Below are 20,615 nucleotides of genomic sequence, written 5' to 3'. Positions count from 1 at the left end.
GTGCTCCACTTTTGCGGAACTAAAATATTACCCTTCGTTTATACCTGAATGGGAGATCTGCTGCATAATCACTTTCTATTGACACGAGAAAAGAGATTAATTTTTTTCCCTCACCTCCTTCTGTGTGGTGAGCTGCTTTTTTTTAAATGGTAGACTGGAAGTTTTGAGGAGAAAAGCAAGCTCCCTAGCAGATAGCAGTGGGATTGGAGGATATAGAAATGTCAGTAAGAGATGCGGTGTGAACACTGATTCAATGTTCTGGTTGGACAGAGTGCCTGTCAGGCACATACCTGCTGGGTTAGCTCTTTTCATTCTGAATAGGGGACTGATTCAATTATTACAGAATTCTCTGGCTTACCTGCAGGAAATGGTGCCTGGGGGCAAGAACTGACTGCACCCCCCCAAAAAAATTGTGCCCTCCACCCAAATTGAGGCAAGCCAGAGGGTGAGCGGTGGGCAGGTGAGCAAGTGGTGTGGGTGAGTGAGTGGTGTGGCTGGGTGAGCAGTGAGGAGGGCAGGTGAGCAGGGCCTCCCCCATATGAACCAGGTGAGTGGCGCCTGGGTCTCGAGCCCCCTCATGTTCCCCCCAGATACGCCATTGCCTGAGATGCACCATGCACATATGTATGTATGTATGTATGTATGTATGTATGTATGTATGTATGTATGTATGTATGTATGTATGTATGTATGTATGTATGTATGTATGTATGTATGTATGTATGTATGTATGTATGTATGCATGCAGAGGTGGGATCCAGCAGGTTCGCACAGGTTCCCGAGAGTAGGTTACTAATTATTTGTGTGTGCCGAGAGGGGGGTTACTAATTGGTGATTTTGCCACGTGATTTTTGCCTTAGTTACACCCCTCCTCTCAGCAGTAGTGTGCAGAACTTGAAGCAGTCTAGCAGGAGGTGCACCGGTGTGTATGGCAGCCTGCACCTGAGTGCATTCGTTTCCCGCCCAAGGACCGGCGCAGCGGCTGCTTCCTTGCCACAGCCCCGCCCAGGAATGCCCCACCCCTGGAATGCCCAGCCACGCCCCCGTCATGCTCTGCCCAGCCCCATTGGCGCTACGCCACAGTTTGAATCCCACCACCATGGGAACCTGTTACTAAAATTTTTGGATCCCACTACTGTATGTATGTATGTATGTATGTATGTGTATGTATGTATGTATGTATGTATGTATGTATGTATGTATATATGTGTATGTATGTATGTGTGTGTATGTATGTATGTATGTATGTATGTATGTATGTATGTATGTATGTATGTATTTATAATCAGACTTATATACCGCCCTTCCCCCGAAGGGCTCTGCGTAAAAGAACTTTCTGAACCATAAAATAGCCATACAAGGCTCAGCCCCAGGGCCTCTCGCTTTAGAAACCGGGCCTGGCCACCTGGTTAAATAGCCGAGGAAGACAAACCTCTTTCCCTCCCATGGCCTCGAACATCTTCTCCAGCTGGACACGAAGTTGCTGAATGTTGTTCATTAGGATGCAGGGCTGGAGGAAGGAGATAATCAAAACAGTTCATATGGGGTCAGGCTGAATTATTCCATCAGCGTGCCTTACAGGGGATGCAAATGTTAGTTTTGGGTTATGAACCTCTACCGTTGGCTGTTGTGAGTTTTCCGGGCTGTATGGCAGTGGCCTGGGAGTTTTTGCTCCTAACTGTCTAGGGCTGGCACCTTCAGAGGCATTGAACCCGAACGAATCAGTGCACAACAACAATATGTCAGAAATGATGCAGACCACGTTGTGTGTAACAGACTTCCCTCTGTGATGCACCTCTGAAGATGCCAGCCACAGATGCAGGCGAAACGTTAGGAACAAGATCCACCAGACCACGGCCACACAGCCCGGAAAACCCACCAGAACCAGTTGCATACGGCTGTGAAAGTCTTCAACAATACATTAGACCTACATGTTTTCTACATCCTGGGATAAGAGCCACAATAAAACGCACAAAAGCTGAGCCAAGCAGAGCCAGTATAGAGGGCTGACAGTTTTCTACTTTTAAAATACTTCTGGTTATAGCTTTCTGATGCTGTGTAAAACTCTGGTTCTGTTTTTCTAGCAAATCTTTTTTTAAAAAAGATATTTTAAACTGTACACCTTTTGCTGCTTACCCCCTAACCCCCTGTTCACACAGGGCACAAGAACCTAAGATGAATTCTGTTGGATCAGACAGAGAGTGTTTTTCCACTTACCTTCTGCCCCGCGCTACTGTAGCCAAGTAGCGCGGGGTCCCCCAGCACTCCCCACTACAGCGCCCCCTCAGCATGTGTCATTCCTGGTGCTCTTCAAAACAGCGCCTTTTGATGACCCTGTGCAGAGCACGGGGTCATGGGGAAGCCCGGGCGTGCTCCAGAAATGACGCGCGCTGAGAGTAGCGCGCGGCATAGGGGGCTATGAGTAAGTGGGGAACGCCCAGAGACTCCTGTTTCACACTGGTGTCCCTGGAAAAAGGGCAAAGTGGCCAAAACCTCCCGCTATTATGTCACCATCACCACAACCCTGGCAACTGGCAGCCAGATATGCCCTACTTCCCCCGCCCCCGCGGACTGCACGGAGAAAATCCTGGTTGCTAAGAGAAGTTGCTACAGGAAAGACGAGAGTTCAGCAATGGAGCGGGATACATCACCACTTTCTCCTTCTCTTTGGAGCAGTAAGAGGCAAAATCCTTGGCGATTATCTCGGCGTATTGCAGCAAAACGTTGCTAATGGTCTGAAAGCAAAGAAGGGCATGTCAGGAGAGCACCCATAAAACCCCCAGAGCCAGCCTTGAGGGAGCAGATCCAAGGACCCCCTGACCCGGCCTGTCCTGGTATTCAACATCCATTGCTCCTGAATTCAGCTCTCATAAGAATATAAAGGGAGCCCTGCTGGATCAGGCCAAATTGCTGCTGAATCCAGCGTCTTGTTTCCAATAGGGGAAAGTGACAGCCGTCCTTGGCTAGACTTTGGCCGGTACTTCAGAGGTAGAGAGCCTCCAGAGAAAGCCAGATTCTCCAGTCCTGCGAAAGTGGAGCAGAATTGCGCTTTGCACAATTTCTCTTGCGGCTTGTACTGTTTTGTGCAACTAATTTGGATGGGTGCTGGAGTTACCAAGGTGCCAAAGATCCTTCTGTGAGGGAAAACAACATGGTTTGGCTCGATCCTATCAGATCTCGTACACCAGTGATGGCGAACCTTTTTGAGACCGAGTGCCCAAACTGCAACCCAAACCCCACTTATTTATCGCAAAGTGCCGACACGGCAATTTAACCTGAATACTGAGGTTTTAGTTTAGAAAAAATGGTTGGCTCCGGGGCGTGCGTTACTCAGGAGTAAGCTTGGTGGTAGTCGGTGGCTTTGCTTTGAAGCAACCGTGCATCTCTTCCAACGGGTGAATCACGACCCTAGGAGGGTTTACTCAGAAGCAAGCCCCATTGCCAGCAACCGAGCTTACTCCCAGGTAAAGGATTGCGCTTTTGTCCTTTGCATGAAAATCAGTGGGGTTTAACAGCGCTTAACAGGGTTACCTACACTGCTTCCCCAAAACTAGGTCTTAGGTTTAATGCTAATAATTGAGCCCAGCGGCCCAGGCCATCCTAGATGTGGGGGGGGGCACTCTGTTTGCACGTGCCCACAGAGAGGGCTCTGGCACCCGTGCCAGAGGTTCGCCACCACTGTTATATCCTAAGAAGGGTTGGTGTTTGGGCCACCAAGCCAGACTCTGCAGAGGAAGACTGCAGACCACCTCTGCGGAAGAGGAGTCTGCAAACCACCTCTGCTGGCAGCCCAGCCGGCAGGGGGGGGGAGAAGGGATGGGGGAATCCAGGGTGGGGTTGAGGGTGCTTGGAGGCAGCAGGAAGTCCTGCCGATTTTGCGCCCCCCACGTGACCAGAAGAGTGGCGCCCGGGGGCAAAAGGTACCCCTTGTCCTTAGGCAGATATGCCACTGCATAAGGTTTTCTGCAGTAGAGGCAGGATCTCAGCCAAGTCAGAGGTGATCTCCCACCTTTTCGCATTTCTGCGCATTTCTGCCTGCATTGCCTCAAACCGCATCCCACCTTACCTTGGCAAACCTGCGCATGTAGTGGCCCACGATCTGCGGATCGGGGCACTCTAACTTCTTGATGATCTCAAAGCTCTGGTTGAGCTGGGAGAAGACATCCACCACGGAGCAGGAGAAAAGGGCGTGCTCCGACGTTTGCTGGAACTGTAGGGAGGCACAAAGGTGAGGCGGGGGGGAGGGAACGAGACAGAAGCTGAGTCGCTTCAGCCATGAGAACTTGATTTTATATTTTTAAAAAAGAGGAAGGCACCCTGATACAAAGGTGCTGCTGTTGCCAGCCAGCAGGGGGCAGATTTTCCTCTTTTATGAAGCTGCCCTTTCATAAACTGTTTTCTTTAAAAGAAAAAAAACTTTATTTTTAGGTACCGTATATACTCGTGTATAAGCCAACTTTTTCAGCACATTTTTTATGCTGAAAAGCCCCCTCGGCTTATATTCAGGTCAGCTTATACTCAAGTATATATGGTAGCTGTTCTCCTGCAAGGAAGTGGAAGGCAAGATGGAGTCCCAGGTGAAGAGGAAGAAGAAGAAGAAGAAGAAGAAGAAGAAGAAGAAGAAGAAGAAGAAGAAGAAGAAGAAGAAGAAGAAGAAGAAGAAGAAGAAGAAGAAGAGGAGGAGGAGGAGGAGGAGGAGGAGGAGGAGGAGGAGGAGCTTGGATTTATATCCCCCCTTTCTCTTCTGCAGGAGACTCAAAGGGGCTTACAATCTCCTTGCCCTTCCCCCCTCACAACAAACACCCTGTGAGGTGGGTGGGGCTGAGAGAGCTCCGAAAAGCTGTGACTAGCCCAAGGTCACCCAGCTGGCTAATCTGAATTCCCCAGATAAGCCTCCGCAACTCAAGCGGCAGAGCTGGGAATCAAACCCGGTTCCTCCAGATCAGAGTGCACCTGCTCTTAGCCACTGCTCTTAGCCACTACGCCACTGGCATTTCATAGTGTCTAGTATTTTTGATTGGTTTATGAATATAAAGAGGAGATCCAGAGCATTTATACAGGTAGTACTTCCCCCCTCCACTGCTTGCTTTGCAGTGGGGTTTTCTTATGATTTTTTTTGTTTCAAAGGGATTCTTCTTCTGCAAAGTGTCCCTAACTGAGCTGATCCACCATTTTTCCTGCCAGCTGCTTGCTTGTTCTTTCCAAGCAACCTCCATTGGAGGTTTTATTTTTTATTTTTATTTTTGAAACTTACCAGTAGCTGCTGCATTTCCCACCCTAGGCTTATACTCGAGTCAATCAGTTTTCCCAGTTTTTTGTAGTAAAATTAGGTGCCTTGTCTTATATTCGGGTTGGCTTATACTCGCATATTTACGGTATATTGTTTTCTTTAAAAGAAACACACTTTGCTTTTAGGTATGACTATTGTCAGCTTAGGAACCAGTATGGTTAAGAGCAGCAGACTCTAACCTGGAGAACTGGGTTTGATTCCCCACTGGGTCACCTTGGGTCAGTCACAGTTTTTCCAGACTGACTCAGCCCACACAGAGGCAGGCAATGGCAAAACATCTCTGAATGTCTCTTGCCTTGAAAACTCTACAGGGATAGCTGCAATAGTAGAGTTCAAGCGCAACAAACCATACAGACATCCAAACATGAACTCTATAGGGAATGCAACAAAATGTACGGTAACAAATAATAGTAGCTGGAGTCAAAATATTGGCAATATGCAAAATATCCATGCTATAATGGAACACACTACAACAAAATACAACAAATCTTGCCCATGCAGGTTAGAACTGCAAAAACAGAAGGCAAGGAATGCTATATCATGTATTATAAGTCAATATCAGTCTTAAGACTGAATGGGTGAAATGTCGAAATATCGGGATGTATGTGTTTATCCAAGTGTTATGAAATTTGGAACACAACTACAACAAAATACAACAAATCTTGCCCATGCAGGTTAGAACTGCAAAAACAGAAGGCAAGGAATGCTATATCATGTATTATAAGTCAATATCAGTCTTAAGACTGAATGGGTGAAATGTCGAAATATCGATTTATGCAAAGTATCCGTGCTATAATGGAACACACTACAACAAAATACAACAAATCTTGCGCATGTAGGTTAGAACTGCAAAAACAGAAGGCGAGGAATGCTACATCATGTATTATAAGTCAATATCAGTCTTAAGACTGAATGAGTCAAAAGTCGAAATATCGATTTATGCAAAGTATCCGTGCTATAATGGAACACACTACAACAAAATACAACAAATCTTGCGCATGCAGGTTAGAACTGCAAAAACAGAAGGCGAGGAATGCTACATCATGTATTATAAGTCAATATCAGTCTTAAGACTGAATGAGTCAAAAGTCGAAATATCAATTTAAGCAAAGTATCCATGCTATAATGGAACACACTACAACAAAATACAACAAATCTTGCACATGCAGGTTAGAACTGCAAAAACAGAAGGCGAGGTATCCTGTATTACAAGTCTAGAGTGAAATTGACTTCTTAGTCTGAATTAGTTGAATGAATCGAAATAGCGAAATAAATGTTCTGGAGGGGGCTCTCTCGGATCTTGAACACAGAAAGGTCTTCCCAGCTCCTGTTCTCTGAGTCCCTTATTTCAGTGCTGTCCAACCAGAGGGCCACGTCTCTCAGGTGGGCGGCAGTACCCCACTTTCCGCGTTATGAGCCTTTCCATATGGGCCATTTTGGGCACCCTTGTGGAAGGACTCCTGACACGAACGCCTTTGTGAAGACAGCAAGGCCGTTACTCCTCCTGCCCTTATTTACATCCCTGCCAGGAGGAGTCACAGGATGAGGCCAAAATCACTCAGGAATTGGCAAGGTTCCTTTTCAGCCCAGGTAGGTCAAGATAACCCCCTATCGACTCACGAAAAGGCTCTGTTGCATTCTCCCCCTCCCCCCCGGAAGTTGGTCCTTCAATGCTCCACACACGCTTGTGACACAAAGCTCTCCCTTCCCACCAGTGAGGTAATGACTCTGGTTCTTCCTTATTTTTGTCATGTTTTTGTGATTTCCTGTTGCCTGGTTACAGCTCAGTGGGTGCCCTGTTGTCACTGGGAAGTTAGAAGTGGGTCTGGAAAGGCTGGAGATGGTTAAAACGGATATGCCAGGGACTGAACCTGCGGCCTTGTGAATGCAGAGCCCTAAGAAACTGTCAATAATTTATGCTGCCCTAAGAAACTGTCAATAATTTATGCTGCTCTGTAGCTCCACCACCACAGATGGTCAGAGAGAGTACTGCACAAAGGAAAAAAAATATGAGGCAATCTCTTCACCTGTCTCATTTCTACCTTTGAACCTAAAGGCGTTCCCATACTTTTAACTTCTGTTGCATTTCAGCCATAGCCATTGTTTTAAGCTCTGCATGCTTACCCCGTCCTTTTTGTCCCGTTCCAGAGCTCCGTGCAGGAAATCTCGTGAAACCTCCTCGTTCTCGTCCAGCCATTGTATGACAAAAGGCTCAAACCACCTGGGCAAGACCAAAACAGGAAAAGATGGAAGTGAAGAAAAGGGTCTTGGCACCAGCAGTGGCAGAATCTGGGAACATCAGTGGTGGAACGCTAGCAAGCCAGTGTGGGGTGGGTGACCCTATTGGGCAGAGGCATAGCTGGGCAGGAGTGCGCTCTGTGTTTTCCACCCCCCCATGGCCCCACCTCCCACCCCACTTACCTTTTCCAATGGCAGAAAATGGGCCAGGCTAGTGGGGCGGGGCTAGGACTGGTGGGCCAAGGCAAGGGGAAAGGGTCAAGGGCAATTTTCATGCCCCCCAAGGCGTGTGCCCAGTGCAACACGCACCCCTTGTCCCCTTGTAGCTATGCCACTGCTATTGGGCCATGGCAGCTGCCCTATTTATGCCAATGCCAGCCTTGCCGTATGCTATCTGCACTTCAGAACTAGTAATTGGTCTCTGTGTTTTCCTGGTGGAGTCCTGGGAGGAAGGGCAGGATAAAAGCACGGCACGGAGAAGGAAAGCACCAATGAAAAACGGAGAACCCTCCGTAGACTTACGCAGGATATTCGGGGACCCGGGGCTTGAAGGAAGGGAGGTCAGTGACGTATTCATTATACAGCCACTTCACCTTAAAGTGCAAATTCATGTAGTCAGCGCTCTTGCACAGACGATGCTTGTCATGCTCTGCAGAGGAGAGAGAAGGGGTGAACAAGCAGGGTTCCTAGAAAGGCCGCCAAAGCTTATAGGTTGCTAGGGCTTTCCCTCAAAAAGGATATCGAAGAGATAGAAAAAGTGCAGAGAAGGGCAACGAGGATGATTGAAGGATTGGAGCACCTTCCTTATGGAGCACCTTCCTCTTTAGTTTGGAGAGGAGACGTCTGAGGGGGGATATGATTGAAGTCTATAAAATTATGCGTGGGGTAGAAAATGTGGACAGAGAGACATTTCTCTCTCTTTCTCACAATACTAGAACCAGGGGGCATTCGTTGAAAATGCCGGGGGGAAGAATTAGGACTAATCAAAGGAAACACTTCTTCACGCAACGTGTGATTGGTGTTTGGAATATGCTGCCACAGGAGGTGGTGATGGCCACTCACCTGGATAGCTTTAAAAAGGGCTTGGACAGATTTATGGAGGAGAAGTCGATCTTGGGGGGGGGGGGTGGGGGGGGGGGGGGGTGGGGGGGGGGGGGGGTGGGGGGGGGGGGGGGTGGGGGGGGGGGGGGGTGGGGGGGGGGGGGGGTGGGGGGGGGGGGGGGTGGGGGGGGGGGGGGGTGGGGGGGGGGGGGGGTGGGGGGGGGGGGGGGTGGGGGGGGGGGGGGGTGGGGGGGGGGGGGGGTGGGGGGGGGGGGGGGTGGGGGGGGGGGGGGGTGGGGGGGGGGGGGGGTGGGGGGGGGGGGGGGTGGGGGGGGGGGGGGGTGGGGGGGGGGGGGGGTGGGGGGGGGGGGGGGTGGGGGGGGGGGGGGGTGGGGGGGGGGGGGGGTGGGGGGGGGGGGGGGTGGGGGGGGGGGGGGGTGGGGGGGGGGGGGGGTGGGGGGGGGGGGGGGTGGGGGGGGGGGGGGGTGGGGGGGGGGGGGGGTGGGGGGGGGGGGGGGTGGGGGGGGGGGGGGGTGGGGGGGGGGGGGGGTGGGGGGGGGGGGGGGTGGGGGGGGGGGGGGGTGGGGGGGGGGGGGGGTGGGGGGGGGGGGGGGTGGGGGGGGGGGGGGGTGGGGGGGGGGGGGGGTGGGGGGGGGGGGGGGTGGGGGGGGGGGGGGGTGGGGGGGGGGGGGGGTGGGGGGGGGGGGGGGTGGGGGGGGGGGGGGGTGGGGGGGGGGGGGGGTGGGGGGGGGGGGGGGTGGGGGGGGGGGGGGGTGGGGGGGGGGGGGGGTGGGGGGGGGGGGGGGTGGGGGGGGGGGGGGGTGGGGGGGGGGGGGGGTGGGGGGGGGGGGGGGTGGGGGGGGGGGGGGGTGGGGGGGGGGGGGGGTGGGGGGGGGGGGGGGTGGGGGGGGGGGGGGGTGGGGGGGGGGGGGGGTGGGGGGGGGGGGGGGTGGGGGGGGGGGGGGGTGGGGGGGGGGGGGGGTGGGGGGGGGGGGGGGTGGGGGGGGGGGGGGGTGGGGGGGGGGGGGGGTGGGGGGGGGGGGGGGTGGGGGGGGGGGGGGGTGGGGGGGGGGGGGGGTGGGGGGGGGGGGGGGTGGGGGGGGGGGGGGGTGGGGGGGGGGGGGGGTGGGGGGGGGGGGGGGTGGGGGGGGGGGGGGGTGGGGGGGGGGGGGGGTGGGGGGGGGGGGGGGTGGGGGGGGGGGGGGGTGGGGGGGGGGGGGGGTGGGGGGGGGGGGGGGTGGGGGGGGGGGGGGGTGGGGGGGGGGGGGGGTGGGGGGGGGGGGGGGTGGGGGGGGGGGGGGGTGGGGGGGGGGGGGGGTGGGGGGGGGGGGGGGTGGGGGGGGGGGGGGGTGGGGGGGGGGGGGGGTGGGGGGGGGGGGGGGTGGGGGGGGGGGGGGGTGGGGGGGGGGGGGGGTGGGGGGGGGGGGGGGTGGGGGGGGGGGGGGGTGGGGGGGGGGGGGGGTGGGGGGGGGGGGGGGTGGGGGGGGGGGGGGGTGGGGGGGGGGGGGGGTGGGGGGGGGGGGGGGTGGGGGGGGGGGGGGGTGGGGGGGGGGGGGGGTGGGGGGGGGGGGGGGTGGGGGGGGGGGGGGGTGGGGGGGGGGGGGGGTGGGGGGGGGGGGGGGTGGGGGGGGGGGGGGGTGGGGGGGGGGGGGGGTGGGGGGGGGGGGGGGTGGGGGGGGGGGGGGGTGGGGGGGGGGGGGGGTGGGGGGGGGGGGGGGTGGGGGGGGGGGGGGGTGGGGGGGGGGGGGGGTGGGGGGGGGGGGGGGTGGGGGGGGGGGGGGGTGGGGGGGGGGGGGGGTGGGGGGGGGGGGGGGTGGGGGGGGGGGGGGGTGGGGGGGGGGGGGGGTGGGGGGGGGGGGGGGTGGGGGGGGGGGGGGGTGGGGGGGGGGGGGGGTGGGGGGGGGGGGGGGTGGGGGGGGGGGGGGGTGGGGGGGGGGGGGGGTGGGGGGGGGGGGGGGTGGGGGGGGGGGGGGGTGGGGGGGGGGGGGGGTGGGGGGGGGGGGGGGTGGGGGGGGGGGGGGGTGGGGGGGGGGGGGGGTGGGGGGGGGGGGGGGTGGGGGGGGGGGGGGGTGGGGGGGGGGGGGGGTGGGGGGGGGGGGGGGTGGGGGGGGGGGGGGGTGGGGGGGGGGGGGGGTGGGGGGGGGGGGGGGTGGGGGGGGGGGGGGGTGGGGGGGGGGGGGGGTGGGGGGGGGGGGGGGTGGGGGGGGGGGGGGGTGGGGGGGGGGGGGGGTGGGGGGGGGGGGGGGTGGGGGGGGGGGGGGGTGGGGGGGGGGGGGGGTGGGGGGGGGGGGGGGTGGGGGGGGGGGGGGGTGGGGGGGGGGGGGGGTGGGGGGGGGGGGGGGTGGGGGGGGGGGGGGGTGGGGGGGGGGGGGGGTGGGGGGGGGGGGGGGTGGGGGGGGGGGGGGGTGGGGGGGGGGGGGGGTGGGGGGGGGGGGGGGTGGGGGGGGGGGGGGGTGGGGGGGGGGGGGGGTGGGGGGGGGGGGGGGTGGGGGGGGGGGGGGGTGGGGGGGGGGGGGGGTGGGGGGGGGGGGGGGTGGGGGGGGGGGGGGGTGGGGGGGGGGGGGGGTGGGGGGGGGGGGGGGTGGGGGGGGGGGGGGGTGGGGGGGGGGGGGGGTGGGGGGGGGGGGGGGTGGGGGGGGGGGGGGGTGGGGGGGGGGGGGGGTGGGGGGGGGGGGGGGTGGGGGGGGGGGGGGGTGGGGGGGGGGGGGGGTGGGGGGGGGGGGGGGTGGGGGGGGGGGGGGGTGGGGGGGGGGGGGGGTGGGGGGGGGGGGGGGTGGGGGGGGGGGGGGGTGGGGGGGGGGGGGGGTGGGGGGGGGGGGGGGTGGGGGGGGGGGGGGGTGGGGGGGGGGGGGGGTGGGGGGGGGGGGGGGTGGGGGGGGGGGGGGGTGGGGGGGGGGGGGGGTGGGGGGGGGGGGGGGTGGGGGGGGGGGGGGGTGGGGGGGGGGGGGGGTGGGGGGGGGGGGGGGTGGGGGGGGGGGGGGGTGGGGGGGGGGGGGGGTGGGGGGGGGGGGGGGTGGGGGGGGGGGGGGGTGGGGGGGGGGGGGGGTGGGGGGGGGGGGGGGTGGGGGGGGGGGGGGGTGGGGGGGGGGGGGGGTGGGGGGGGGGGGGGGTGGGGGGGGGGGGGGGTGGGGGGGGGGGGGGGTGGGGGGGGGGGGGGGTGGGGGGGGGGGGGGGTGGGGGGGGGGGGGGGTGGGGGGGGGGGGGGGTGGGGGGGGGGGGGGGTGGGGGGGGGGGGGGGTGGGGGGGGGGGGGGGTGGGGGGGGGGGGGGGTGGGGGGGGGGGGGGGTGGGGGGGGGGGGGGGTGGGGGGGGGGGGGGGTGGGGGGGGGGGGGGGTGGGGGGGGGGGGGGGTGGGGGGGGGGGGGGGTGGGGGGGGGGGGGGGTGGGGGGGGGGGGGGGTGGGGGGGGGGGGGGGTGGGGGGGGGGGGGGGTGGGGGGGGGGGGGGGTGGGGGGGGGGGGGGGTGGGGGGGGGGGGGGGTGGGGGGGGGGGGGGGTGGGGGGGGGGGGGGGTGGGGGGGGGGGGGGGTGGGGGGGGGGGGGGGTGGGGGGGGGGGGGGGTGGGGGGGGGGGGGGGTGGGGGGGGGGGGGGGTGGGGGGGGGGGGGGGTGGGGGGGGGGGGGGGTGGGGGGGGGGGGGGGTGGGGGGGGGGGGGGGTGGGGGGGGGGGGGGGTGGGGGGGGGGGGGGGTGGGGGGGGGGGGGGGTGGGGGGGGGGGGGGGTGGGGGGGGGGGGGGGTGGGGGGGGGGGGGGGTGGGGGGGGGGGGGGGTGGGGGGGGGGGGGGGTGGGGGGGGGGGGGGGTGGGGGGGGGGGGGGGTGGGGGGGGGGGGGGGTGGGGGGGGGGGGGGGTGGGGGGGGGGGGGGGTGGGGGGGGGGGGGGGTGGGGGGGGGGGGGGGTGGGGGGGGGGGGGGGTGGGGGGGGGGGGGGGTGGGGGGGGGGGGGGGTGGGGGGGGGGGGGGGTGGGGGGGGGGGGGGGTGGGGGGGGGGGGGGGTGGGGGGGGGGGGGGGTGGGGGGGGGGGGGGGTGGGGGGGGGGGGGGGTGGGGGGGGGGGGGGGTGGGGGGGGGGGGGGGTGGGGGGGGGGGGGGGTGGGGGGGGGGGGGGGTGGGGGGGGGGGGGGGTGGGGGGGGGGGGGGGTGGGGGGGGGGGGGGGTGGGGGGGGGGGGGGGTGGGGGGGGGGGGGGGTGGGGGGGGGGGGGGGTGGGGGGGGGGGGGGGTGGGGGGGGGGGGGGGTGGGGGGGGGGGGGGGTGGGGGGGGGGGGGGGTGGGGGGGGGGGGGGGTGGGGGGGGGGGGGGGTGGGGGGGGGGGGGGGTGGGGGGGGGGGGGGGTGGGGGGGGGGGGGGGTGGGGGGGGGGGGGGGTGGGGGGGGGGGGGGGTGGGGGGGGGGGGGGGTGGGGGGGGGGGGGGGTGGGGGGGGGGGGGGGTGGGGGGGGGGGGGGGTGGGGGGGGGGGGGGGTGGGGGGGGGGGGGGGTGGGGGGGGGGGGGGGTGGGGGGGGGGGGGGGTGGGGGGGGGGGGGGGTGGGGGGGGGGGGGGGTGGGGGGGGGGGGGGGTGGGGGGGGGGGGGGGTGGGGGGGGGGGGGGGTGGGGGGGGGGGGGGGTGGGGGGGGGGGGGGGTGGGGGGGGGGGGGGGTGGGGGGGGGGGGGGGTGGGGGGGGGGGGGGGTGGGGGGGGGGGGGGGTGGGGGGGGGGGGGGGTGGGGGGGGGGGGGGGTGGGGGGGGGGGGGGGTGGGGGGGGGGGGGGGTGGGGGGGGGGGGGGGTGGGGGGGGGGGGGGGTGGGGGGGGGGGGGGGTGGGGGGGGGGGGGGGTGGGGGGGGGGGGGGGTGGGGGGGGGGGGGGGTGGGGGGGGGGGGGGGTGGGGGGGGGGGGGGGTGGGGGGGGGGGGGGGTGGGGGGGGGGGGGGGTGGGGGGGGGGGGGGGTGGGGGGGGGGGGGGGTGGGGGGGGGGGGGGGTGGGGGGGGGGGGGGGTGGGGGGGGGGGGGGGTGGGGGGGGGGGGGGGTGGGGGGGGGGGGGGGTGGGGGGGGGGGGGGGTGGGGGGGGGGGGGGGTGGGGGGGGGGGGGGGTGGGGGGGGGGGGGGGTGGGGGGGGGGGGGGGTGGGGGGGGGGGGGGGTGGGGGGGGGGGGGGGTGGGGGGGGGGGGGGGTGGGGGGGGGGGGGGGTGGGGGGGGGGGGGGGTGGGGGGGGGGGGGGGTGGGGGGGGGGGGGGGTGGGGGGGGGGGGGGGTGGGGGGGGGGGGGGGTGGGGGGGGGGGGGGGTGGGGGGGGGGGGGGGTGGGGGGGGGGGGGGGTGGGGGGGGGGGGGGGTGGGGGGGGGGGGGGGTGGGGGGGGGGGGGGGTGGGGGGGGGGGGGGGTGGGGGGGGGGGGGGGTGGGGGGGGGGGGGGGTGGGGGGGGGGGGGGGTGGGGGGGGGGGGGGGTGGGGGGGGGGGGGGGTGGGGGGGGGGGGGGGTGGGGGGGGGGGGGGGTGGGGGGGGGGGGGGGTGGGGGGGGGGGGGGGTGGGGGGGGGGGGGGGTGGGGGGGGGGGGGGGTGGGGGGGGGGGGGGGTGGGGGGGGGGGGGGGTGGGGGGGGGGGGGGGTGGGGGGGGGGGGGGGTGGGGGGGGGGGGGGGTGGGGGGGGGGGGGGGTGGGGGGGGGGGGGGGTGGGGGGGGGGGGGGGTGGGGGGGGGGGGGGGTGGGGGGGGGGGGGGGTGGGGGGGGGGGGGGGTGGGGGGGGGGGGGGGTGGGGGGGGGGGGGGGTGGGGGGGGGGGGGGGTGGGGGGGGGGGGGGGTGGGGGGGGGGGGGGGTGGGGGGGGGGGGGGGTGGGGGGGGGGGGGGGTGGGGGGGGGGGGGGGTGGGGGGGGGGGGGGGTGGGGGGGGGGGGGGGTGGGGGGGGGGGGGGGTGGGGGGGGGGGGGGGTGGGGGGGGGGGGGGGTGGGGGGGGGGGGGGGTGGGGGGGGGGGGGGGTGGGGGGGGGGGGGGGTGGGGGGGGGGGGGGGTGGGGGGGGGGGGGGGTGGGGGGGGGGGGGGGTGGGGGGGGGGGGGGGTGGGGGGGGGGGGGGGTGGGGGGGGGGGGGGGTGGGGGGGGGGGGGGGTGGGGGGGGGGGGGGGTGGGGGGGGGGGGGGGTGGGGGGGGGGGGGGGTGGGGGGGGGGGGGGGTGGGGGGGGGGGGGGGTGGGGGGGGGGGGGGGTGGGGGGGGGGGGGGGTGGGGGGGGGGGGGGGTGGGGGGGGGGGGGGGTGGGGGGGGGGGGGGGTGGGGGGGGGGGGGGGTGGGGGGGGGGGGGGGTGGGGGGGGGGGGGGGTGGGGGGGGGGGGGGGTGGGGGGGGGGGGGGGTGGGGGGGGGGGGGGGTGGGGGGGGGGGGGGGTGGGGGGGGGGGGGGGTGGGGGGGGGGGGGGGTGGGGGGGGGGGGGGGTGGGGGGGGGGGGGGGTGGGGGGGGGGGGGGGTGGGGGGGGGGGGGGGTGGGGGGGGGGGGGGGTGGGGGGGGGGGGGGGTGGGGGGGGGGGGGGGTGGGGGGGGGGGGGGGTGGGGGGGGGGGGGGGTGGGGGGGGGGGGGGGTGGGGGGGGGGGGGGGTGGGGGGGGGGGGGGGTGGGGGGGGGGGGGGGTGGGGGGGGGGGGGGGTGGGGGGGGGGGGGGGTGGGGGGGGGGGGGGGTGGGGGGGGGGGGGGGTGGGGGGGGGGGGGGGTGGGGGGGGGGGGGGGTGGGGGGGGGGGGGGGTGGGGGGGGGGGGGGGTGGGGGGGGGGGGGGGTGGGGGGGGGGGGGGGTGGGGGGGGGGGGGGGTGGGGGGGGGGGGGGGTGGGGGGGGGGGGGGGTGGGGGGGGGGGGGGGTGGGGGGGGGGGGGGGTGGGGGGGGGGGGGGGTGGGGGGGGGGGGGGGTGGGGGGGGGGGGGGGTGGGGGGGGGGGGGGGTGGGGGGGGGGGGGGGTGGGGGGGGGGGGGGGTGGGGGGGGGGGGGGGTGGGGGGGGGGGGGGGTGGGGGGGGGGGGGGGTGGGGGGGGGGGGGGGTGGGGGGGGGGGGGGGTGGGGGGGGGGGGGGGTGGGGGGGGGGGGGGGTGGGGGGGGGGGGGGGTGGGGGGGGGGGGGGGTGGGGGGGGGGGGGGGTGGGGGGGGGGGGGGGTGGGGGGGGGGGGGGGTGGGGGGGGGGGGGGGTGGGGGGGGGGGGGGGTGGGGGGGGGGGGGGGTGGGGGGGGGGGGGGGTGGGGGGGGGGGGGGGTGGGGGGGGGGGGGGGTGGGGGGGGGGGGGGGTGGGGGGGGGGGGGGGTGGGGGGGGGGGGGGGTGGGGGGGGGGGGGGGTGGGGGGGGGGGGGGGTGGGGGGGGGGGGGGGTGGGGGGGGGGGGGGGTGGGGGGGGGGGGGGGTGGGGGGGGGGGGGGGTGGGGGGGGGGGGGGGTGGGGGGGGGGGGGGGTGGGGGGGGGGGGGGGTGGGGGGGGGGGGGGGTGGGGGGGGGGGGGGGTGGGGGGGGGGGGGGGTGGGGGGGGGGGGGGGTGGGGGGGGGGGGGGGTGGGGGGGGGGGGGGGTGGGGGGGGGGGGGGGTGGGGGGGGGGGGGGGTGGGGGGGGGGGGGGGTGGGGGGGGGGGGGGGTGGGGGGGGGGGGGGGTGGGGGGGGGGGGGGGTGGGGGGGGGGGGGGGTGGGGGGGGGGGGGGGTGGGGGGGGGGGGGGGTGGGGGGGGGGGGGGGTGGGGGGGGGGGGGGGTGGGGGGGGGGGGGGGTGGGGGGGGGGGGGGGTGGGGGGGGGGGGGGGTGGGGGGGGGGGGGGGTGGGGGGGGGGGGGGGTGGGGGGGGGGGGGGGTGGGGGGGGGGGGGGGTGGGGGGGGGGGGGGGTGGGGGGGGGGGGGGGTGGGGGGGGGGGGGGGTGGGGGGGGGGGGGGGTGGGGGGGGGGGGGGGTGGGGGGGGGGGGGGGTGGGGGGGGGGGGGGGTGGGGGGGGGGGGGGGTGGGGGGGGGGGGGGGTGGGGGGGGGGGGGGGTGGGGGGGGGGGGGGGTGGGGGGGGGGGGGGGTGGGGGGGGGGGGGGGTGGGGGGGGGGGGGGGTGGGGGGGGGGGGGGGTGGGGGGGGGGGGGGGTGGGGGGGGGGGGGGGTGGGGGGGGGGGGGGGTGGGGGGGGGGGGGGGTGGGGGGGGGGGGGGGTGGGGGGGGGGGGGGGTGGGGGGGGGGGGGGGTGGGGGGGGGGGGGGGTGGGGGGGGGGGGGGGTGGGGGGGGGGGGGGGTGGGGGGGGGGGGGGGTGGGGGGGGGGGGGGGTGGGGGGGGGGGGGGGTGGGGGGGGGGGGGGGTGGGGGGGGGGGGGGGTGGGGGGGGGGGGGGGTGGGGGGGGGGGGGGGTGGGGGGGGGGGGGGGTGGGGGGGGGGGGGGGTGGGGGGGGGGGGGGGTGGGGGGGGGGGGGGGTGGGGGGGGGGGGGGGTGGGGGGGGGGGGGGGTGGGGGGGGGGGGGGGTGGGGGGGGGGGGGGGTGGGGGGGGGGGGGGGTGGGGGGGGGGGGGGGTGGGGGGGGGGGGGGGTGGGGGGGGGGGGGGGTGGGGGGGGGGGGGGGTGGGGGGGGGGGGGGGTGGGGGGGGGGGGGGGTGGGGGGGGGGGGGGGTGGGGGGGGGGGGGGGTGGGGGGGGGGGGGGGTGGGGGGGGGGGGGGGTGGGGGGGGGGGGGGGTGGGGGGGGGGGGGGGTGGGGGGGGGGGGGGGTGGGGGGGGGGGGGGGTGGGGGGGGGGGGGGGTGGGGGGGGGGGGGGGTGGGGGGGGGGGGGGGTGGGGGGGGGGGGGGGTGGGGGGGGGGGGGGGTGGGGGGGGGGGGGGGTGGGGGGGGGGGGGGGTGGGGGGGGGGGGGGGTGGGGGGGGGGGGGGGTGGGGGGGGGGGGGGGTGGGGGGGGGGGGGGGTGGGGGGGGGGGGGGGTGGGGGGGGGGGGGGGTGGGGGGGGGGGGGGGTGGGGGGGGGGGGGGGTGGGGGGGGGGGGGGGTGGGGGGGGGGGGGGGTGGGGGGGGGGGGGGGTGGGGGGGGGGGGGGGTGGGGGGGGGGGGGGGTGGGGGGGGGGGGGGGTGGGGGGGGGGGGGGGTGGGGGGGGGGGGGGGTGGGGGGGGGGGGGGGTGGGGGGGGGGGGGGGTGGGGGGGGGGGGGGGTGGGGGGGGGGGGGGGTGGGGGGGGGGGGGGGTGGGGGGGGGGGGGGGTGGGGGGGGGGGGGGGTGGGGGGGGGGGGGGGTGGGGGGGGGGGGGGGTGGGGGGGGGGGGGGGTGGGGGGGGGGGGGGGTGGGGGGGGGGGGGGGTGGGGGGGGGGGGGGGTGGGGGGGGGGGGGGGTGGGGGGGGGGGGGGGTGGGGGGGGGGGGGGGTGGGGGGGGGGGGGGGTGGGGGGGGGGGGGGGTGGGGGGGGGGGGGGGTGGGGGGGGGGGGGGGTGGGGGGGGGGGGGGGTGGGGGGGGGGGGGGGTGGGGGGGGGGGGGGGTGGGGGGGGGGGGGGGTGGGGGGGGGGGGGGGTGGGGGGGGGGGGGGGTGGGGGGGGGGGGGGGTGGGGGGGGGGGGGGGTGGGGGGGGGGGGGGGTGGGGGGGGGGGGGGGTGGGGGGGGGGGGGGGTGGGGGGGGGGGGGGGTGGGGGGGGGGGGGGGTGGGGGGGGGGGGGGGTGGGGGGGGGGGGGGGTGGGGGGGGGGGGGGGTGGGGGGGGGGGGGGGTGGGGGGGGGGGGGGGTGGGGGGGGGGGGGGGTGGGGGGGGGGGGGGGTGGGGGGGGGGGGGGGTGGGGGGGGGGGGGGGTGGGGGGGGGGGGGGGTGGGGGGGGGGGGGGGTGGGGGGGGGGGGGGGTGGGGGGGGGGGGGGGTGGGGGGGGGGGGGGGTGGGGGGGGGGGGGGGTGGGGGGGGGGGGGGGTGGGGGGGGGGGGGGGTGGGGGGGGGGGGGGGTGGGGGGGGGGGGGGGTGGGGGGGGGGGGGGGTGGGGGGGGGGGGGGGTGGGGGGGGGGGGGGGTGGGGGGGGGGGGGGGTGGGGGGGGGGGGGGGTGGGGGGGGGGGGGGGTGGGGGGGGGGGGGGGTGGGGGGGGGGGGGGGTGGGGGGGGGGGGGGGTGGGGGGGGGGGGGGGTGGGGGGGGGGGGGGGTGGGGGGGGGGGGGGGTGGGGGGGGGGGGGGGTGGGGGGGGGGGGGGGTGGGGGGGGGGGGGGGTGGGGGGGGGGGGGGGTGGGGGGGGGGGGGGGTGGGGGGGGGGGGGGGTGGGGGGGGGGGGGGGTGGGGGGGGGGGGGGGTGGGGGGGGGGGGGGGTGGGGGGGGGGGGGGGTGGGGGGGGGGGGGGGTGGGGGGGGGGGGGGGTGGGGGGGGGGGGGGGTGGGGGGGGGGGGGGGTGGGGGGGGGGGGGGGTGGGGGGGGGGGGGGGTGGGGGGGGGGGGGGGTGGGGGGGGGGGGGGGTGGGGGGGGGGGGGGGTGGGGGGGGGGGGGGGTGGGGGGGGGGGGGGGTGGGGGGGGGGGGGGGTGGGGGGGGGGGGGGGTGGGGGGGGGGGGGGGTGGGGGGGGGGGGGGGTGGGGGGGGGGGGGGGTGGGGGGGGGGGGGGGTGGGGGGGGGGGGGGGTGGGGGGGGGGGGGGGTGGGGGGGGGGGGGGGTGGGGGGGGGGGGGGGTGGGGGGGGGGGGGGGTGGGGGGGGGGGGGGGTGGGGGGGGGGGGGGGTGGGGGGGGGGGGGGGTGGGGGGGGGGGGGGGTGGGGGGGGGGGGGGGTGGGGGGGGGGGGGGGTGGGGGGGGGGGGGGGTGGGGGGGGGGGGGGGTGGGGGGGGGGGGGGGTGGGGGGGGGGGGGGGTGGGGGGGGGGGGGGGTGGGGGGGGGGGGGGGTGGGGGGGGGGGGGGGTGGGGGGGGGGGGGGGTGGGGGGGGGGGGGGGTGGGGGGGGGGGGGGGTGGGGGGGGGGGGGGGTGGGGGGGGGGGGGGGTGGGGGGGGGGGGGGGTGGGGGGGGGGGGGGGTGGGGGGGGGGGGGGGTGGGGGGGGGGGGGGGTGGGGGGGGGGGGGGGTGGGGGGGGGGGGGGGTGGGGGGGGGGGGGGGTGGGGGGGGGGGGGGGTGGGGGGGGGGGGGGGTGGGGGGGGGGGGGGGTGGGGGGGGGGGGGGGTGGGGGGGGGGGGGGGTGGGGGGGGGGGGGGGTGGGGGGGGGGGGGGGTGGGGGGGGGGGGGGGTGGGGGGGGGGGGGGGTGGGGGGGGGGGGGGGTGGGGGGGGGGGGGGGTGGGGGGGGGGGGGGGTGGGGGGGGGGGGGGGTGGGGGGGGGGGGGGGTGGGGGGGGGGGGGGGTGGGGGGGGGGGGGGGTGGGGGGGGGGGGGGGTGGGGGGGGGGGGGGGTGGGGGGGGGGGGGGGTGGGGGGGGGGGGGGGTGGGGGGGGGGGGGGGTGGGGGGGGGGGGGGGTGGGGGGGGGGGGGGGTGGGGGGGGGGGGGGGTGGGGGGGGGGGGGGGTGGGGGGGGGGGGGGGTGGGGGGGGGGGGGGGTGGGGGGGGGGGGGGGTGGGGGGGGGGGGGGGTGGGGGGGGGGGGGGGTGGGGGGGGGGGGGGGTGGGGGGGGGGGGGGGTGGGGGGGGGGGGGGGTGGGGGGGGGGGGGGGTGGGGGGGGGGGGGGGTGGGGGGGGGGGGGGGTGGGGGGGGGGGGGGGTGGGGGGGGGGGGGGGTGGGGGGGGGGGGGGGTGGGGGGGGGGGGGGGTGGGGGGGGGGGGGGGTGGGGGGGGGGGGGGGTGGGGGGGGGGGGGGGTGGGGGGGGGGGGGGGTGGGGGGGGGGGGGGGTGGGGGGGGGGGGGGGTGGGGGGGGGGGGGGGTGGGGGGGGGGGGGGGTGGGGGGGGGGGGGGGTGGGGGGGGGGGGGGGTGGGGGGGGGGGGGGGTGGGGGGGGGGGGGGGTGGGGGGGGGGGGGGGTGGGGGGGGGGGGGGGTGGGGGGGGGGGGGGGTGGGGGGGGGGGGGGGTGGGGGGGGGGGGGGGTGGGGGGGGGGGGGGGTGGGGGGGGGGGGGGGTGGGGGGGGGGGGGGGTGGGGGGGGGGGGGGGTGGGGGGGGGGGGGGGTGGGGGGGGGGGGGGGTGGGGGGGGGGGGGGGTGGGGGGGGGGGGGGGTGGGGGGGGGGGGGGGTGGGGGGGGGGGGGGGTGGGGGGG

The 20,615-nt window shown here is 74.4% G+C and overlaps 1 protein-coding gene across 1 annotated transcript in view; it reads right to left on the bottom strand.

Moving 5' to 3' along the window:
• The window catches only part of LOC125433265 (protein unc-13 homolog A-like), a 126,853-nt gene that overhangs the window by 67,840 nt on the left and 38,398 nt on the right, over positions 1–20,615 (bottom strand). Inside the window, exons 12-16 of the mRNA XM_048497766.1 lie at positions 8,051–8,214; positions 7,415–7,511; positions 4,067–4,210; positions 2,652–2,735; positions 1,433–1,510 (exon numbers count right to left, since the gene is read on the bottom strand). Of these exons, the coding sequence (XP_048353723.1) occupies positions 1,433–1,510; positions 2,652–2,735; positions 4,067–4,210; positions 7,415–7,511; positions 8,051–8,214 (567 nt within the window). The remainder of the gene's footprint in view (positions 1–1,432; positions 1,511–2,651; positions 2,736–4,066; positions 4,211–7,414; positions 7,512–8,050; positions 8,215–20,615) is intronic.

This window comes from Sphaerodactylus townsendi, linkage group LG05 (genome assembly GCF_021028975.2).
Source record: "Sphaerodactylus townsendi isolate TG3544 linkage group LG05, MPM_Stown_v2.3, whole genome shotgun sequence".
In the NCBI taxonomy this organism is placed as follows: domain Eukaryota; kingdom Metazoa; phylum Chordata; class Lepidosauria; order Squamata; family Sphaerodactylidae; genus Sphaerodactylus; species Sphaerodactylus townsendi.
Note: the sequence above shows the minus strand (reverse complement) of the source record. Positions and strands in the feature narration are given on the sequence as shown.